Source organism: Vigna unguiculata, chromosome 3 (assembly GCF_037176805.1).
Source record: "Vigna unguiculata cultivar grain cowpea cultivar isolate G323 ecotype 2 chromosome 3, ASM3717680v1, whole genome shotgun sequence".
NCBI classification, from domain to species: Eukaryota; Viridiplantae; Streptophyta; class Magnoliopsida; order Fabales; family Fabaceae; genus Vigna; species Vigna unguiculata.
The window spans coordinates 49,360,893-49,379,972 of NC_140794.1; the positions used below are offsets into that span (position 1 = coordinate 49,360,893).

A 19,080-nucleotide genomic window follows, 5' to 3' on the forward strand; every position below is an offset into this window, starting at 1 on the left:
AAATTAATTTCGATTTTCACTTAAATTAAATAGCATATTTCACCTAAAAGAAGGTTTAGATTTTATCTGTGAATCCAAACCTTAGAAAATTCATAAAACTTGTGGATCCGTCTTTTTATTTTACTCCAACTTTTTTTTTTTTCTTTTTAAGAGTTTCACTCCAACCTATTTACGTAACATGTAATGATAAAATAATTATTTCGATAAGCATTGTAATTGAAGCTTTTTATCCTCTTACAAAATTTGAAGATGTCTTCACAACTAGGAATGGCAACGGGGCGGGGCGGGTACGGGTATCATGATCCTATCCCCATCCCCATAATAAAAATTCATCCCCATCCCCATCTCCAAATCCAACGGGTATACAACTTTTGACACATCCCCATCCCCACCGGATAACGGGTATTTTCTTATACCCATACCCATATCCATTTTTTTATTGTTCCATATATCAATTAAATATTTTTTATAAAAAAAATTTAAAAATCACATGTGTAACCTAAAAATTATTTTATAGTATGAAATTGAGGAACACCTATTTGAACATAACCATGTACAGAGAGTAAAAATTATGTAATAAGAAGAAGAAAAATTACCTTCAAAATTAAATCTTGAAAAACAAACCAGACAATTGAGAGAGTAAACAAAGTGTATAACATAAAACAAAGAGAATGAGAAATATGTTATATATATATATATATATATATATATATATATATTATATTATATTATATTATATTATATATTATATTACTATGTATATATATATATTATATGTGTGGATATCTTATGTTTATATATATATATATATATATATATAATTATTTATATATATTATATTATATTATATATTATATTATTATTATTATGTATATATATTATATGTGTGGATATCTTATGTTTATATGTTTATATATATATATATATATATATATATATATATATATATTTATAGATATATATTTATTTTAAGTATATATTATATTATATTATATAATAATATAAATATAATAATATATATTATATTATTATGTATATGTATTATATGTATATGCGTAGATATTTTATGCTTATATTTATATATATATATATATATATATATATATTTCTTTTAAATTTTTATAAATTTGTAATGTTATAAATTTGTTTATAAAAGATCTCACTAGTTAAATGATTAATTTGTTTTATACGTATATATTATATATATTATATTATATTATATTATATTATTATGTATATATATTATATATATATTATATTATATTATATTATATTATATTATATTACATGTATATGTGTAAATATATATATATATATATATATATATATATATATATATAAAAGTATATTTTATTTATATGTATATATACTATATTATATTATATTATATTATATTATATTATATTATATTTTATGTGTAAATATATTATTTATTTATATATATTTTTTAGATTATTTAATAAATTATAAATAGTTCAGTAATTTAAGCGGGGACGGGTATTTGGGCGGGTATATATATATCCCCATCCCCATCCCCGGGAACGGGTTCGGGTAATACCCACGAGTACGGGTTTATTTGTCATCTCTATTCACAACTTTGCATCAGGAATGTATAACAAAGATAAACACAGCATGATTCTACCAATAATGACGATCTGACGGTGACTAATTTTTCTTGTAATAAATAGAGGTAATTGGATGTTACCTAACAGTACTCAGAAAAGTAAAGTTCACGTCCGCGTTTGGTTGATAGAAGAAAAATCAAGGAAGAGAATAAGTAACTTGTGAGAATCTTCACGGTTCGTCCCTGAAGCTGCATAAAAACTTGAATCGATTGTGCTCTAATTTCGAATCTTTCAAGTTCGGATCCGCACACTTACTGAATCAATTGGACACGCAAGACAAAGACTCGAATTTGCACTAATCATCCGTTGGCTATTTCTAAGGTACACACGACATAACTGTTTCTTTTCATTTTGTTTGTTTAGTTTAGTTTCATTTTCATGTTCTGAACTCGCAATTTGAGATACTCTTAAGTAGCGTTGACCTAATCCTCTTTCATGACTTGTTACTCCTCTGATTGTGGAAAAACAGAGAGAAAGAAAGCAAGTTGGTTATTCATGGACCAGACCACGCAGCGCGTTGTACTTCCAGCACTATTTCAAGAGAGATTGAGAATGGTATCGGAAATAGTGGAAAAAGGTCAAAGTAGTGAAAGCAACAAGCAGATACTGAGGTCAACGCTCAAGGATATGAACCCCGTGGTGCAAGAGATCAAGCACTACAATGAACACTTAAATCCACCCAGAGAAGAAATCAAAACCCTTATTTCAGAAAAGGATGCGAAAGAAGAGCTTGTGTGCAAATGCTTATCCAAAAAAATTTGTTTGGACAAGTGTCTCTCCTGGTTTCTGTGCAGATTTGGACACAAGAGGGATGGTTCATTTGCTGGTGGTGACAAGCAAGCTCTTGTGGCAAAAGATATTGAAGAGAAACTGTACAAAGTTAGGGAAATTCTTGAGCTTCTCAGCAAAGAGAATTTTGAGCCGAAGCTTGGTGGTGTTGGAGGACCTATCAAGCTTCCTTTTGGTGTTCCTGAAAACCCAGATTTCACTGTTGGCTTGGATGTGCCGTTGAGCAAGTTGAAGATGGAGGTTCTCAGAGATGGTATGTCCGTTATTATGGTGACTGGTTTGGGTGGAATGGGGAAAACCACTCTTGCTACAAAGCTCTGTTGGGATGAACAAGTCAAGGGTAAGTTTTATTTATTTGATGTACGATGATTTCATCAACACTTTGACTAGTTCTTCTTTTAGATGATTTCATCATGGCTTATCAATCATTCATAGCTTCTTCACACGTTATCTCTTTGCCGTCTAATATTTTACCATCAACTACTTGTTAATATCAACCACGTCTTTGTATTGAAAGAAAATTAGCGGCAGAAAGAGATGCCAGAAGAAATATATTGAGAAGTTGCATACATGGCATGCAAGTATTTCTTGAAGTTTTATTGGTAATAGATCAAGTGATGGCATGCGAAACATTTTAATCCATATTTCTGGAGGTAGAGGGAGTAGCTCAAACCAACATTTGGCTCGTTTTCTAGCGATAATAACTTTTTTTGTCAACTTCTGTGACAATGTTTGAAAATGGAAAGAGCCATTATTCACCTAAGATTGTTGCCAAACATGTGCATATTATCGTTTAAGAAGTTAATATGTGAACAAAAGGGTCCATGGTAATCCAACTTTCATCTTAAGGGCATAACCTGGACTTTTCCCATTTTATCCAAATGATATTTCAACAAATTAAACAAGCATTTTCTTTTAATCTGCATTATTTGTTTTTCTGTCTGGTGTTCTTATATCAGAATTATGCTTTTGCAACATCCACTGACAATGAAATGAACGTCTTTCATGATGCATTCTAAATAGTACAACATATTGAATACTATGTACTTACATATCACTTTGGATTTACCTAGGTAAATTTGGCGGAAATATTTTATTTGTCACCGTCTCAAAAACTGCCAACTTGAAGATTATTGTAGAAAGATTATTTCAACACTGTGGATATCAAGTACCCCATTTTCTAAGTGATGAAGATGCAGCTAATCAATTGGGACTTTTGCTTAGGCAAATTGGTAGAAGTTCAATGTTGTTGGTACTGGATGATGTTTGGCCTGGCTCAGAAGCGCTTGTCGAGAAATTTAAAGTCCAGATACCAGATTATAAAATTTTGGTGATTTCTAGGGTTGCATTGCTTAAATCGGACATGCAGATTATCTTAAAACCACTTGGTCATGATGATGCAGAAACTCTTTTCCGACATTATACGCACTTGGAAGAAAGTGGTGCAAGTATTCCTGATGAAGTCATCCAAAAGGTGCGAATTGAATTGGGTAATCTGTACTTTGTCTTTTTGTCTGAAGTTATTCACTTGAAGTAGACATCACAAGATTGTATTTTTAACAGCTGGAACCTCTTGGTTTCGCTTTAAACAACTCACCACTGAACTAACATAGAAGGGGAAAAGAAAACATATACAATAATAGAAACCAACTTTTGACCCCTCAAAACAATGATACATGCATTTTGGGTTTCAAAGTCATGGGAATTTGTTCATTGATTATTTTTTGTCGATAATCAGATTGTGAGAAACTGCAAGGGTTTACCACTTGCCATCAAAGTAATTGGGAGATCACTCTGTAATCAGCGTTCTGAACTGTGGCTAAAGATGATGGAGGAATTGTCCCAAGGTCGTTCTATACTTGATTCTAATGTTGAACTACTTACATGCCTCCAAAAGATATTGGATGTTTTGGAAGATAATATTGTCATCAAAGGGTGCTTCATGGACCTAGGGTTATTTCCTGAAGACCAAAGAATTCCTGTTGCTGCTCTCATTGACATGTGGGCAGAGTCGTATAGACATGATGATGACGGCAAAGAAGCAATGGCCATCATTAACAAATTAGACTCCATGAATCTAGTTAATGTCATGGTAGCAAGGTACAAATTACTATACATATTTTCTTGTAGGCCAATTAATCCTATTATATACGTAACATGAATTTATGCTCTATTAATTAAATGGCTTGTATAGCTTATGTGAGAAGCATATGTTTGATGATATAATAGTTCAAAATGACAGTTTATCTTGGTGAAATTAAGCATCGTGCATTCTGTAACTCTTCATTTATTCTTGTGAATTCAAGTTAAAATTTGTAACTTTTCTTTTTGATGGAGCTTTTTTTATAATCTTGTGAGAGAAATTTTCTTTCTGAAGGAATTAATTTCTGCTTATTTACCAGGAAAAATGCTACTAACACAGACAATTACCACTACAATAACCACTTCATCGTTCTTCATGACCTTCTGAGAGAGCTTGCAATTTATCAGTGCTCCCAGGAACCAATGGAACAGAGAAAAAGATTGATTATTGAGATAAATCAAAATAAACATGGGGAGAAGACAAAATTTCTTAGCTGGTGTGAACAGAAGCCCCAGCAAGTCACTGCCCACACATTGTCTATATCAACTGGTGAGTTATACCTTTTCTAAAATATATACTTACAAAGTAAAAAAAATGTAATAATGTTACAGTTATCTGCCATTCATTACTCTTCTACAACTAATGCCATATGGGTTGCATTTGCAGATGAAAATTGCCCTTCAGATTGGCCCCAAATGCAACTAGCTCAAGTTGAGGTTCTAATTTTTAATCTTCGAACTAAACAGTATTCCTTCCCAGGTTTCATGAAAGATATGAACAAACTAAAAGTTCTGACAGTCACAAATTACAGTTACTATCCTTCTGAAATCAACAACTTTGAGCTACTTGGCTCTTTATCCAACCTGAGAAGAATCAGATTAGAGCGGATTTCTGTTCCTTCCTTTGTTGCAATGAAGAATCTTACAAAGTTGTCCCTCTACTTCTGTAATATGAAACAGGCATTTGAAAACAATAACCTGCTAATTTCATACGCTTTTCCAAATCTTGAAGATTTGAATATTGACTATTGCAAGGATATGGTGGGATTCCCTAAGGGGCTCTGTGATATCATCTCCCTGAAGAAGCTCAGTATTACTAATTGCCACAAACTCTCTGCACTGCCGCAAGATATTGGAAAGTTGGAGAATTTGGAACTGCTAAGGCTCAGTTCTTGTACCGATTTAGAAGGGATACCTGATTCTATTGGAAGACTTTCAAATCTACGACTTCTTGACATCTCAAATTGCATAATCCTTCCTAATTTACCGGATGACTTTGGTAATCTGTCTAATCTACAAAATCTCTACATGGCAAGTTGTGCAAGGTGTGAATTACCATTCTCAGTCACTAATCTTGGGAATTTAAAGGTGGTGATATGCGATGAAGAGACAGCTGCTTCTTGGGAAAATTTCAAACCTATGCTTCCCAATTTAAGGATAGATGTTCCTCAAGTTGATGTTAACTTGAATTGGCTTCATCCAACTTCCTCCTAGTACTTGCTTCACACAGTTCAGGTTGTCTTTCAAAGAGTCAATGATCACACCAAAAAGAAAAAATGAACAAAATACAGATTTCGCGTGGATTATGGTAAAAGGAAGCTTACTGTTATTAATGCGTTCTGAAGGGAGTTTGCTGTTAAGGAACTCAAAAAACACAAAATCTTTGTGAATATTCAAGTTCTACTAAGAGACTCAATTTATGATCAGCTATTATATCCATCCTTTTATTATATATCCACAACTGAGGAAGCTGGAATATCTTGGAACACAGCCAAAGAATGTTATAGGAACCTATGCTTTTTGTTCATACTTTTCTTGAAGACTAGAAGATACCTATCATGCTAAGTGCAGCAGTGAAAATTTATAAACAGGTCAACCTGATCATGGCTGATGTTGTTGTTACAAGGTATGGTGGGAGGCTCTTGAATAATTTGATGTGCTGTAAGATAATCTTGTAAAAGCCACTTATAATTATAGACAGGAAAGAATCCAGATCATGCCAGTGCAACAGAGAAAATTTATGTACAGGTCCACCTGAACATGGCTGATTCTGCTGTTTCTCTTAAGTAACTTGATGTGCTGTATAATGTCTTGTAAAGCCACTTATAACAATGCACAGGAAAGAGAGCTCTGCTATTCTGGTTTGATTTTTCTGCATGGAATTCTCGCGAAGAAGAAAGCTTCTACCTTGATGTGGAAATGGAAGAAAAATGACAGATAAGAAGCAAATAGGAGGTTATTTTCATAGGGCCACTTAAAAGTATCCCCATTTTAAAATGACTCGAGGAAAAAAAGTTTTGGTTGTTTTTAAACTTTTTGACAGAGTTAAAGTAACCTTTTTATAACAATTTTAAAAATAATTAGTACTTAAGAAAAAAATTGGGTAAAAATAATTTTATTTAAGTTTTCTCTGTTTTTTTTTTCCAATAACTAGAACATGTAAGGGAAAATTCTGATTTCTTTTCTTCATCCAAACCATACATCTTTTTCATTCTTGTCTTTTATTTATATCTTATTTTTCAAATTTGTTGAACTTAGAAGTTTAAATGATAAAAACAATGACATCTTCCTGCAGATAGGTAATTTGTTGCGAATGTGAGTACTTTTTCTCAGCAGAAGGACGAACGTGTGAAGTAGAAGATTGGCAGAAATTTGGTACATCCAAGATTTGGTTATGATGCGATGTTTGGTGCAGTGTGGAAAAGAAGTGACTCAAGTTGAATTGGCTTTTGTATTTTGCATTCGTAAAACACGAAAACTAAAACTAACGTTAACAATTCATTCCTGGTAAAATATGTATGAATTATTTTTTAGAATATCTATTTCCTTGATAACTAATTAAAATTTATAATAGATTAAAAAAACTAAAATTTATAACGAGAATATTATATAAATTATGTTTGGTTCACTCAAACTTCTCACATTACTTGAAAATTTACTTGCAGATGGAAAAAATTATTTATATGCATTATTCTTCTTTAATTTATTAAGATGTATATCATTTATAAAATTAACATGAAAGCTTAGTAGGCATGAGCTCAGAACAAATTATATTATAATTAATGTTTGTAAAATTAAATATGTTTAAGAATAAAATTATATTTGAGATTTATAAAAAAAAGCTTATATTATGAAATATAAGTCTATTTTTAATAATTGATTATTTTCTTAAAAATAGAATTTAATTTAAAGATAAAGACCAAGATGATAAATTATAGAAGGTTAAAAAAATTACTGAAATTTTCAATTACATTATTGTAACAGAATAACTCTTAAAAATTTCATTGAGATTATATTTTAGCAAGGTTTATTGACAAAAAATAGGTAGCTAAAAGCCATTAGATTAGTTATTGTTCATTTATAAGTGTTTGATGTTTGTTAAAGTAAACAAAAGTAGACAAGTTAGTATGATGCATAATATACATTTTAATATTATATTGATGGAAAAACAGTTTTTAGTGTTTATATTTAGTTTTCAATTTTTATTATAGACCAATCAAGTATGTCTTTACTTCAATTATAATATTTGTTATATTCTAATTCTCCTATTCATCTTACATTACTATTTATGTTTGACAAAATAATGTAATATTCAAAATATATATACCTAGAAGCAAAGATGTCAAAATGGTTTCAATCCGTGAGCCAATCCGGTTCACCAAGAATTTGAATCGGGTTAGGTTGAGAAAAATTTAGTTTTTTCAAAGGTGAGTTGAATGAACCCGATTCACTTAACCCATGGGTTAAATGGGTTCGAATGTGGGTTGACCCACTTAACTCACCAACATTTTCCTACAATTATTTTTTTAAATTTGTTATAATTATCTACTACTTCTAATCATATAGGTTCACATTTCATATTTTTAAATACTAAAATATTGCTTAATAATATAAGTGATGAAGGGAAAAAAATTGTATAACGAAAAATATTAAATTTATAAAATTAAAATTCATAGAAATATTATATAAAGTTATAATTTTTTTTTACTAAACCCCACTGATAAAATCAAACAATTTCTTAATTAGTAAAAAAAAAAATTAACTAGAATGACATGTGTGACTTAAAAAACCGATGGAATAATGCATTTTTATATTATCATTTACTGACAAATTACAAAATATTATTTTATATATGATAAGTTTAAAATATGTATTTTAATTATATTAAAAGTCATATATATTAACAGTGATTATTAGTTCAAATCACACGTGACAATTAATTTCTTCATCATTATAGTTATTTTATGTTATATATTTACTTTATTTTAACATTTGTATTCATTTAAAGGCTAGTTGTTCTTAAAAAAAAAAACACTACATCAATCCCAACTTTGCCTTAAATGTATCCAATTTAATTGTTATTTATTAATTTGGATAGAACTGGTATTTTAAATTATGAATACAAGACCTAATTAAAAAGAGGGTTAAATATTTTTTTGATATTTTGGTCCTCAAGTTTCAGTGAAATTTAGAATTAGTTTATTTTTAAAAGTTTTGACCAATTTAGTTCTTCATCTTTAAAAATATGTGAATTTAGTTCTTTTAACCAAATTTTGTTAAATTTATCTGACGTTTCAATCTCATTTTGTGATAGTATTTGAATTGTTTACACCATTTGACACATTTTCGCTTCAGTGTTAACTCAAATATTATCATAAAATGTATTTAAAATGTCAAATAAACTTAACAAAATTTGGTAAAAAGGACTAAATTCACGTATTTCTAAAGATGAAGGACTAAATTAGTATAAAATTTCGAAGATGGACTAATTCAAAATTCACTGAAACTTGAGGGACAAAAATATATTTAACCAATAGTAACAAACCATTCTCTCAATTCAACTAAATTAGTGCAAAAAGACATCACATTTAAAATAAATAAAAAGTAAGTCCTAAACAATTAGTCAACGCCTCACAAACTAAATATCAAAGAATATTACGCGATAAATTTTACGAAAAAAATGTACAATCAAAAGAAAGAAGAAGGAAAATAAAATAAGAACATAACAAAAATATAAATGGAGAAAAACGAACACAAAAAATAATATTGTATATATTCTCCATTTTCAAACTATGATGATACACTTACTCGACTGAAGTTGGCACATACAAAGATAACAAGATATTTTCTAAATTGTACCGTTTTGTAATGTCCAATTATTTATCTTAAAATTTCATAGATTTTAAGTACTATAAAAATTTAATTAAACGTTAAGGTCTTGGCATTAATCTCACGTATGAATTAATAAAATATTTCTTTTTCAAAACAGATTTATAACTAAGAAGATGTTAACAGGTTAGTTTGCAGCACGTTGTGCAGGAGCATTACCTTGTAAGATTCTGCTTCAGCATGATTCAGCCATGACCGTGATTATCAACAGAACCATCGGAGAAAGAACACCAACATCCTTTCACTTTGTCCTGTCAATACTAATGCCCATACACACACAACACCTTCGAACATGCCACTATTTCCTTCTTCGGGACACTACTCATCTCTACTACCTGTAACCCATAAATTAAGAACACCTAATCATAAACCAAGACGTAGTAACACCATTTCCATAAATATACAACTTTTTTTTTTGTTTTTGAACATTAATGTATGTTAGAAGTCTCACATTAATTATAAATAAGACAATTTCATAATATATAAGTGAGATGTAAAATTCATCTTACAAAATCGGTTTTGTAAAATTGAATTACATAGACTAAAAAAATATTTAACCCTTCTTTTTTCTTTGGGCTTAAATCTAGTTGCTTTATTTTGTTACAAAAGTAAGTAATGCTTACCAAAATTAGGCCCGTTTGAGATTAAGAATTAGGACTTTGGAAAATGGTTATGGTTGATGTTAATGTTGAAAGTCAAAATATTTGATTGAATATCATATTATAAGAGTTGTTTAGTTATGTTTTATCCTAACTTTCTCTTCATTTATACGAACTTAACTTGTTAGTTTATTTATTTTTCCTGTTTTAGTGTATTAGCGACTCTTAAGAAATCTATAGACATATCTTTAGAAAAGAAAAATCATAATTTAATTTATTTAGATAGTAAAAAATTGTATGCTTATAATATTGAAGCACCTTTATGGTATTTTGTAAGAAAAAAATATAACTTGATTGTCTAGGTTGTAAAGGTGTTTAGATTGTCTACTGTTGAGTTACAATTGTTTGTCACTACTGAAACATGCAAATAGTTGCTATGGACGAAGAAATTATTCTTATAGGAGTTTGATTTTCCTCTATGAAGATATATACTATTGTAGACAGTTAGAGTAATGGTAATAATTGAAGTTTTCATCCAAGATATAAACATTTTGACGTGATGTATAATGGGAAATGAGATGATTTAGATGGTAAGTTGTTAGAATTAGGAAAGATTGATATCGATGATAGTATCATGATAACTAATATATTATAATTTAGCACGAAAAAAAAGTTTTAAGTTTATTGTGTAATCATGGATTAGTTGGGTATATGGGTTATGTAGGCTTAAGCGTATAAAGGATATTTTTCATCCTTGTTTTAGTGAAGAAATGTAACAACACTATGTATAAAACAATCTTTATGAAAATAACATATATGGAAAAAGGTAAAATCATTGTGACATATTAATACAAAGAAATCAAACATCATAAATTTCATAAAATTTTGACAGCATTTCACATTGGTATCTGAAGTACACGAAATGAAAGTGACCAGTCATGATCACAATCAAGTATGTATCCAAAGAACAATACAAATTAACCTCAATCGAAATTTTATGAAATTTATGCATAAACCTCAATGTACACGTTGTAGCAAATTATGAAAAATAATTGTGTCAAACTGTCTGATCGGACAATTCAAGATTTAATACAAACGATTAAAAATTTAATTATTTGTACTAAATTTCAAACGAGAACTAAATTTCGCTTAGTGTATACTATAAGTATAATAAATCTACATATATAAAATAACACTAAATGCAACAATAATATTCAAAAATGAAATGTAATTAGAATTATTTAAACATGCATATATCTAATAATAAATATAATTTTATTTTGTAATTTTACAAATATTATTATAAAATTTTTAATAAAAAAAGAAATAGGTCAAAAAAATTAATAAAAAAAATAGTCTAAGACTAAAACTATAATGACAAATAAAAAAAATACAAGCAATTATATACATACAACGAACAATTATATACATATAATGAAAAACTAACATCTTCTAATTGAAAGACGAACTTGGAAAGGGAGGCTAGGGTCTTCGCACGCTGCTGGCCAAATGGGGACGAAGAACAAGTGAGACGAATCTCAAGACGATGCAAATGGGGATGAAAATGCAAAATAATCGGTTCAAAACGCGTAAAATCAATCCATAATCAAATGCCAACAAGTTTGATGGTGAAAAACGTTCGAAACTCACCTGAAGGGGGTCAGAATGGGGTCGCCGACGGGAAACGCTCGCGGAAATATGAACAGCGTAAGGTTTTTGCGTTTCGCGCAGAGATAAGCAAAACTTAACATCGGTGATGCGGGGGTCTGGCGTTAAATGACGTCAGTGATGGGGGCATCCGACGTTAAGGGACGTCGGGATGCGGGGGTCCGACGTCCTTTTTAAATGACATCGAAGTTCTTTTAAGCAAACGTTAAATTACGTCTGACCTCCTGGTGTGGACAGACGTTTAAAAAGTCCCATAATTTACAAAAAATGCAGTTAAAGTTTACTTCTAACATTTTTTTATGATTTATTTTTGTTGATGATACTCACCTGATTTTGCATTTTCAAAAAGAAATTCAATCACTTATTATTTTTTTATTAAATTGTTATTTAAAGTATTTTGATATAATTGGGAACTGAAAATAATGAATTATAACTTATGTGGTGGATAATGTAGCATGTCCCTGTGTTTTGGCACTAATCTCAGGATTTACGAAGAATGCAGTGAGCTCTAATCTCTCCATTGGTAAACTTTTGTGTTTTGTGATTTAAGGTAAGTCTATCATCATCACTACCAACACTCTTTATGAGTAGGGATTACAGTTACATGTTTTTTAAGCTATTAATTTAAATTTATAGAAATTACAAGTTTGACTGAAAATATAAACCCATTAAAAGCACATTTTAATTATAAGAATATTCTCGAAAACAGAAAATAAAAGTCACCTTAGCATGCCTGCTGATGCAGTCATTATAAAAGTCCTTGGATGACATTCAGGCATACATAAAACTCCTTATACTAGTCTCCTTTGGGTCAGATAAATTAAAATTATAGTTAAATTGAAGCAATTCTACAAAAATATATATTAAATTAGAGTTCTTTGAAGTTGACATCTTCAATATTTTATACAACTATTATATAATTAAATATATTGCTTTTTATTTTAAAATTTTATTTGTATTCATTATTATCGTCTGAATATAATATTGGCTTAATTACTTGTTTTTTTTTTTAATTTGTTGGTTTGGTTCATTTTGGTTTCTTTATTATTTTTTTGTCTAATTTGGCTATCTAATTCTTTAAAAAAATGTTCAATTTGGTATTTGTCGTTAAATTGATGTTAACACCGTGTTGTACATGTCACGTGTCGTTCTGTGGAATTTTCAATTTTATTTATATATTTATATATTTATTTATTTATTTATTTCATTCTTTTTAAAATTAAATTGTCACGTGTCACATCATGGTTGTGACATGTGTCAGTTGAGTTTTTTTTTTAAAATAAAAACACTATCATGTGGCAGGTCATGATTATGTCACGTGTCAAGCTAATCGTGATTGTTTTTAATTTGGTCTCTCAATTTGAAATTTTGATTCAATTTAGTCAACCTATTTTTTAAAATGATTCAATTTTGTCCTATCCAATTTGATAACAAATTAATAATTAAGCTTAACTACAAATTATATATTCATGTTAAAATAATTTTTTATCATTTATACATCAAATCACTCCCTAAATGTTCATGTTATTTTATTTCTTACATTTTTTCACTTGTAATTTTTTGCACTTAAAACTTTTACACATTTAACAAAAAAAATTGAATAGTTAGGTGGAGTAATTATCTATAAATGTATTAAAAATTATTTTAGCATTTATATATAAATTGTAATTAAGATTAATTACTAATTTGGTCTTTAATTGAAGAGGACAAAATTCCATCATTTTAAAAAATAGGGGGACTATATTGAATCAAAATTGTAAATAGAGGATTAAATTGAAAACAGTCACGACATGTGACACAACCATGAACTGGCACGTGGTAGTTTTTTTAAATAAAAAAATAAAAAAATAAAAAAATAAAATTTTCTCAAGTTGACATGTGTGCACAATCATGATGTGACACGTGGAATTTTTTTTAATTTAAAGAAATAAAAAAATTGAAAATTCCACAAAATGATACATGGTATTGACAAACACTATGTTAAAGTCAATTTAACGGTATTGACCAAATTGAACCTTTTTAAAGAATTAGAAAATCAAATTGAACAAAAAACAAATAAGGAGACCAAAATAAACAAATTAGGGGACCAAATCAGTATTTAAGCCTATAATATTTCATCATAAAAAATCATTTATAAAAAAAAAAGTTAATAATAGAAAGAAGAATAAAGAAAAAGAATAGAATATCAAATACTAGTTTTCTGTATATTACTGTCAAGGGAGAAAAATCCATATTTATAAATAGAAAAGACAACTGAGAAGGTATAACTCAAGGATTACATACTTAAGACAAATAATATAAATATCATCAATAATAATTAAGTCGAGTAACTATCAACAATCCAATGGACAATTCATAATTTTCATAACAATTGAATAGTTGTTTGAGAAAAAGTGAGTTGTTAATAGAAAAAAGCCATTTACTTTTTGGTTTTGAGGAGGTCACATACGTAGCACCATTTTCCTTATACAGATTTCTTCCATGGCTTACGCAGGTTACATATGGTAAGATGATGCCAGCTTCCACTGTGCAAGTCAAGTCTATGTTTTCTTCAACACCACCATTTTCAATATAAACTATTATTCAATTCTTATAATATATAAGACTTAAACTTTTATTAAAAAAGTTATTGGAACTTATCTTACATTTAAAATGTGAGTTACAGGTTAAAACTTTTAAATTAAAAAATGATTGTAAAAATAGAAATTAACTCTTTAAAATTATTCTTGGAATATTTGTATGTATATAATAAGAATTATAATATTACACACATTGCACAATATATTACCATATGTTTGGAACACACCCTTCTGTAGATCGCTATTAATATTAATACAATTTTACTTGATACCGAATTATGAAGGTTAAAGTAATTTAAAAAAAAAAAAAACTAAAATCGGGCAATGTTGGTCATTCCATTACGTTAGCCTTAACTAATGACATTCAGATTGTGATGACTCACGCCAAAAGATATATATGACAAATTTGACTATAATTCTTCGAGAATAGTTATTTTCTTTGCGACATGTAGGTTTGTCCAAGGGAGGGGATTTAACTATTTTATTTTTCTTTTAAAATAAAAATATAATAATAAAATTATTTAAATCCTTTATTAGTCTTACTTACATGTCATGTAAAGAAAATATTCAAGAAATTTTAATCAAACATGTCATATGTCGTTAAGGCTAATGTAACGGAAGGGTTAAAGGGTTAACATTGTCCAGTTTCAAAGAAAATTGAGATATAGTTGAATAAAAAAGTATTGAAAAATAATTTAAATATTTGATCTAGAAATTAAAGTACTAATTATTAATTAAACCTTTATAAATTCAGAATTTTGGAAATCTCTAACTTTTGTTTATCCAGAGTAGGAATGTCAACGAGACAGGTAGGATACATGTAGTAGCTCCTCTATATCCTATCCGATAGATCAATATTTGCCATTCGTACCTATATCTTTCGAGTATATGTTATGCGGATACCTGCATATAATTTTTTAATATCTACAAATATTCACATGTACCCGTAGGTATTTACAAAAAAATAAAAATAAATATTTAACAACATATTTTAGTCGTAAATTTAAATAAAATAAGATACATAACATTCATAAATTTTAAACAAAGTCCAAATAATCCATTTAAATATAGTTGAATGACAGTTTACAAACAAATGATTTTTTAAAAAAAAAACTAATAGATAAAAAAATAACTTATTCAAAATTAATATGTTAATATTTTAATCATTTTTTTAAATTTAAATTAGAGTATAGCGGGTACGGGTATTCACGGATACGGATACTATGATACCCGTACCCGCTCTGTTAACATGCGGGTATTAAAAATACTCGTACCCATTATTCGTCGATATCCATTTATAATATCAATTTCCTACTCGTTGTGAATTTTATCCACAGATATCCGTAGGTATAAATTTTTTTTACATCCGTGATATGGGTCATGTTCTAATGCATCCATGGGTTGTGTCCCTATTACTATATATATAAAAGATATGGAAAGGTATCACCATTTTTTAATAAATATTCCCAAAAGATAAGATCAACAATCATGCAATAATTCTAAGAATTACATTCTAAGTGAAAATTCTTTAAAAATATGAATTGTTGAAAGTTAGAACTTGATCGTAAAAAATTAAATGTTGTTCACTTCGAAATCATTAAAGAAACCTTTAATAAAATGATGCAACACAAATCTAATAGATTATTTTAAAGGATAAATAATCGATTATAAAATTCATAATTCATGATTGAATATGAAAATTCAACATAAAAAATTCAATATTAAAACGCAAAATTAATTATCGATAAATGTATTTAGATTACGTTTCAGATAATCAATTATTACTAAAAAAATTCATTATTTTTAATATAAAAAAATCTTTACTTAGAAACGAATTTTAGAAATAAAAAATAGTTAGTCACTATAATAACTAATTTAGATACCAATTTACAAAATTAAAAATTGTTGATTATTAAAATAGTCAGTACTATAAAAAATTATAATTAGTCATTAATTAATTAGAGACCACTCTACAAATTAATCCATCTTGGTAGTCAAAATTTAGATAACTAATTTTTTGTAACCAATTTTTTTCTTTTAAAATCAAAACCATGATAGCTAATTTTAAAAATCAATTTAATGACCAATTATAATTTTTTATTTATAATAGCAACTATTTTAGTAACTAATACTTTTTAGTTTAATAAATTAATATATAAACAATAATTATTAATTAGTTATATTGGTTAGAAATTTTCTTCGATTATAATCATAGATTATGATACAAGATTAAATGGGAATATCTGACTCGAATAAATACAAGTGAGCGGATCTTGTTTTAACATAATCAATAATAATATTTTAAAACACTATCAATTTTGAAAAAGAAAACCTCAAAGACATAAGATAAATATAACCTAGATAAACTAAAACGAAATAATACTAATTCATAATTTAATACTTTCATATAAGAAAATAAAAACGCGCATACAGTTGTACCAAGGTTTATTGTGATTTTTAAATGTTAAGGAGCCTTAATGTTTCATATGTAATAGTCAACAAGATGCTTCATAGCATTTACTCTTCACTTATTCTTTTTTTTTCAAATAGGGTTCTTTAACCCGTTCCTGTTAGGATGCAGGCATCGATGTTTCATATTATATATATATAAAGCATTGATTCCTTTCATGTATTTAGATCCATATAAACTAATGAACATTTTCCAAGTCTTGTCTTGACGTAAAGTACTGTGATATTTCTCAGCAATAACTTCTATACGTGAAATAGTTATAAAAGAAACTCGAACAAACTTTTCTATAAAGAATTAGTCTCTTATTTAGTAATTGTCCACACTTACCCTCAACTTAGTATCACAACTGGAAACAATAATAATATAAAGTACGACTTAATAAAAAAAACTTAAGCTTTATAGTAAGTAATTTATCTATAATTAATAATATATATATATATATATATATATATATATATATATTTATTTATTTATTTCTTTATTGGCGAATCATTGTGTGGTTGAGACGACCTTGATCTCAATTTTTTTTATATATAAAAAAAGATTAAAATAGTTTTTTAATTTTAATTTATTTTATATGTTTAGTACCAAAAACTTTTATACCTTTATATAAAGATTTTGAGGTCTGAAGATATTTGTTGAAATCTCGAGACCATACACACATAAAAGAGAAAAAAAAAATTATATAGTATAGTTTAATAAAATGTAAAGCAATTTGAATTGACTATGGTTCATTAAGTCTTGTCCTGATACAAACATTTGACGTTGATCAAATTGTTTTAAATGTTTAAATTGTATTTTAATGACATTTTGTAGAAAAAAAATCAATATATTCACTAACACAAAGTAAGTATATTACGTCACTCAATTTATGTCTAACAAGTAGATATCATACGTGAAAATTGTCAAAGTTTACGTTTAAAATATAAGCACAAGAGGTAGAAATTGGTTTTTCCGTCGTGCATATTTAGCCAAATGTAAATTGGTTTCTTCAGTTCCCTTAGTGTATTGCGAACAAAAATTCTTGATTGCGCTTACAAAAGCATTGTGCGTGATAATGACTATTGGTATGCGCCTAAAGTATGCATTTTTTTGTTATTGAGGTTAATTTTTCTCATCTTTTATCTTGTTTTAGCTTAATATTTATGATCATGATTTTGTAAATTCACTATAAAAATAGTTAGAAAATGTATTTTGACTTAATTTTCTTTGATAACTTTTATTAGATTGTTTAAATGTAGAATATTCACGTATAACATATTGATCACAAATTTAGATTTACAAAGATTGGTGATATAAAATTTTAAAAAATTCATCATTTACCATATGTTTTTTTATTTTCTTAATATTTTTTACCTATTTTTTTATATTTTATCGCTTTATTTGAGATATTCATACTACTTAGAAAATTATGGAAATATTTGTAATGTATTCTTGTACTGTATGTTGATTTCCTATAATTTTAGTGAAGGTAAATTTTAGCGAAAAATAAAAAACAAATCTACAATAATTTATGTATGTTGTCTCTATAATATAAGCAAATTTATATTTAACCTCAACAAAAGAGAATTGAACTACTTGTGAAGTTGAATAACATGAAATCTAAACAAAAAGGAGAAGAAGAATTGAAGGTGGAAGTCATGGATGACATCTAGTGAATGAGTGCCCTAACCTTATCTCCTTTGTGCTTTCTCTCCTTTTATTGTGTCTTTATTCCATAAGTGAGCAGTTGAGCCAAAACTTAGGTTTGTTGGACGTGATTTGTAAACAATAGTCTCATGCTCTCTGTTTATAAATCTTGCTAGTCTAGGATTAGCTCCTGATTGGCTAGACCTCATGAGGCTTTTTGGTTCATGTTTTGGCTTAAGTAAGAACAAGATTGGCTAAGCAAGAAGTTAAGTACCAAATGTTGGCTTGGCTAGCTTTGTTTTTTTCCTTTATTTTCATACACTTTTTCCTTTACTAAACCTTACCAAAAGAGTTTTAAAGTTTCAGATATATCAATAAAAAAGTAAACTTAATCTATTTTTTTGTGTAATTGTAAATATTAAAGAGACAATTGTGAAAATTATCTTAAAGTTTAAGAGAAATAAAATAAG

General features: G+C 28.0%; 1 protein-coding gene across 1 annotated transcript; it reads left to right on the forward strand.

The window, feature by feature from the left end:
• Positions 1-1,703: 1,703 nt before the first annotated feature.
• LOC114176057 (putative disease resistance protein At5g66900) lies at positions 1,704-6,641 on the forward strand. Its single transcript, XM_028060963.2, has 6 exons — positions 1,704-1,946; positions 2,095-2,754; positions 3,488-3,888; positions 4,153-4,514; positions 4,817-5,046; positions 5,164-6,641. The coding sequence occupies exons 2-6, from the start codon at positions 2,121-2,123 to the stop codon at positions 5,988-5,990; spliced, it is 2,454 nt and encodes an 817-aa protein (XP_027916764.1). The 5' UTR covers positions 1,704-1,946; positions 2,095-2,120; the 3' UTR covers positions 5,991-6,641.
• Positions 6,642-19,080: the final 12,439 nt, after the last annotated feature.

Bases quoted from the DNA above. Each gene is read 5' to 3' on its own strand.
- LOC114176057 (XM_028060963.2), top strand. From the start codon at position 2,121: ATGGACCAGACCACGCAGCGCGTTGTACTTCCAGCACTATTTCAAGAG. The intron at 3,889-4,152 runs GTGCGAATTGAA...GTCGATAATCAG, and splicing joins CTGATGAAGTCATCCAAAAG to ATTGTGAGAAACTGCAAGGG. The intron at 5,047-5,163 runs GTGAGTTATACC...TTGCATTTGCAG, and splicing joins CACATTGTCTATATCAACTG to ATGAAAATTGCCCTTCAGAT.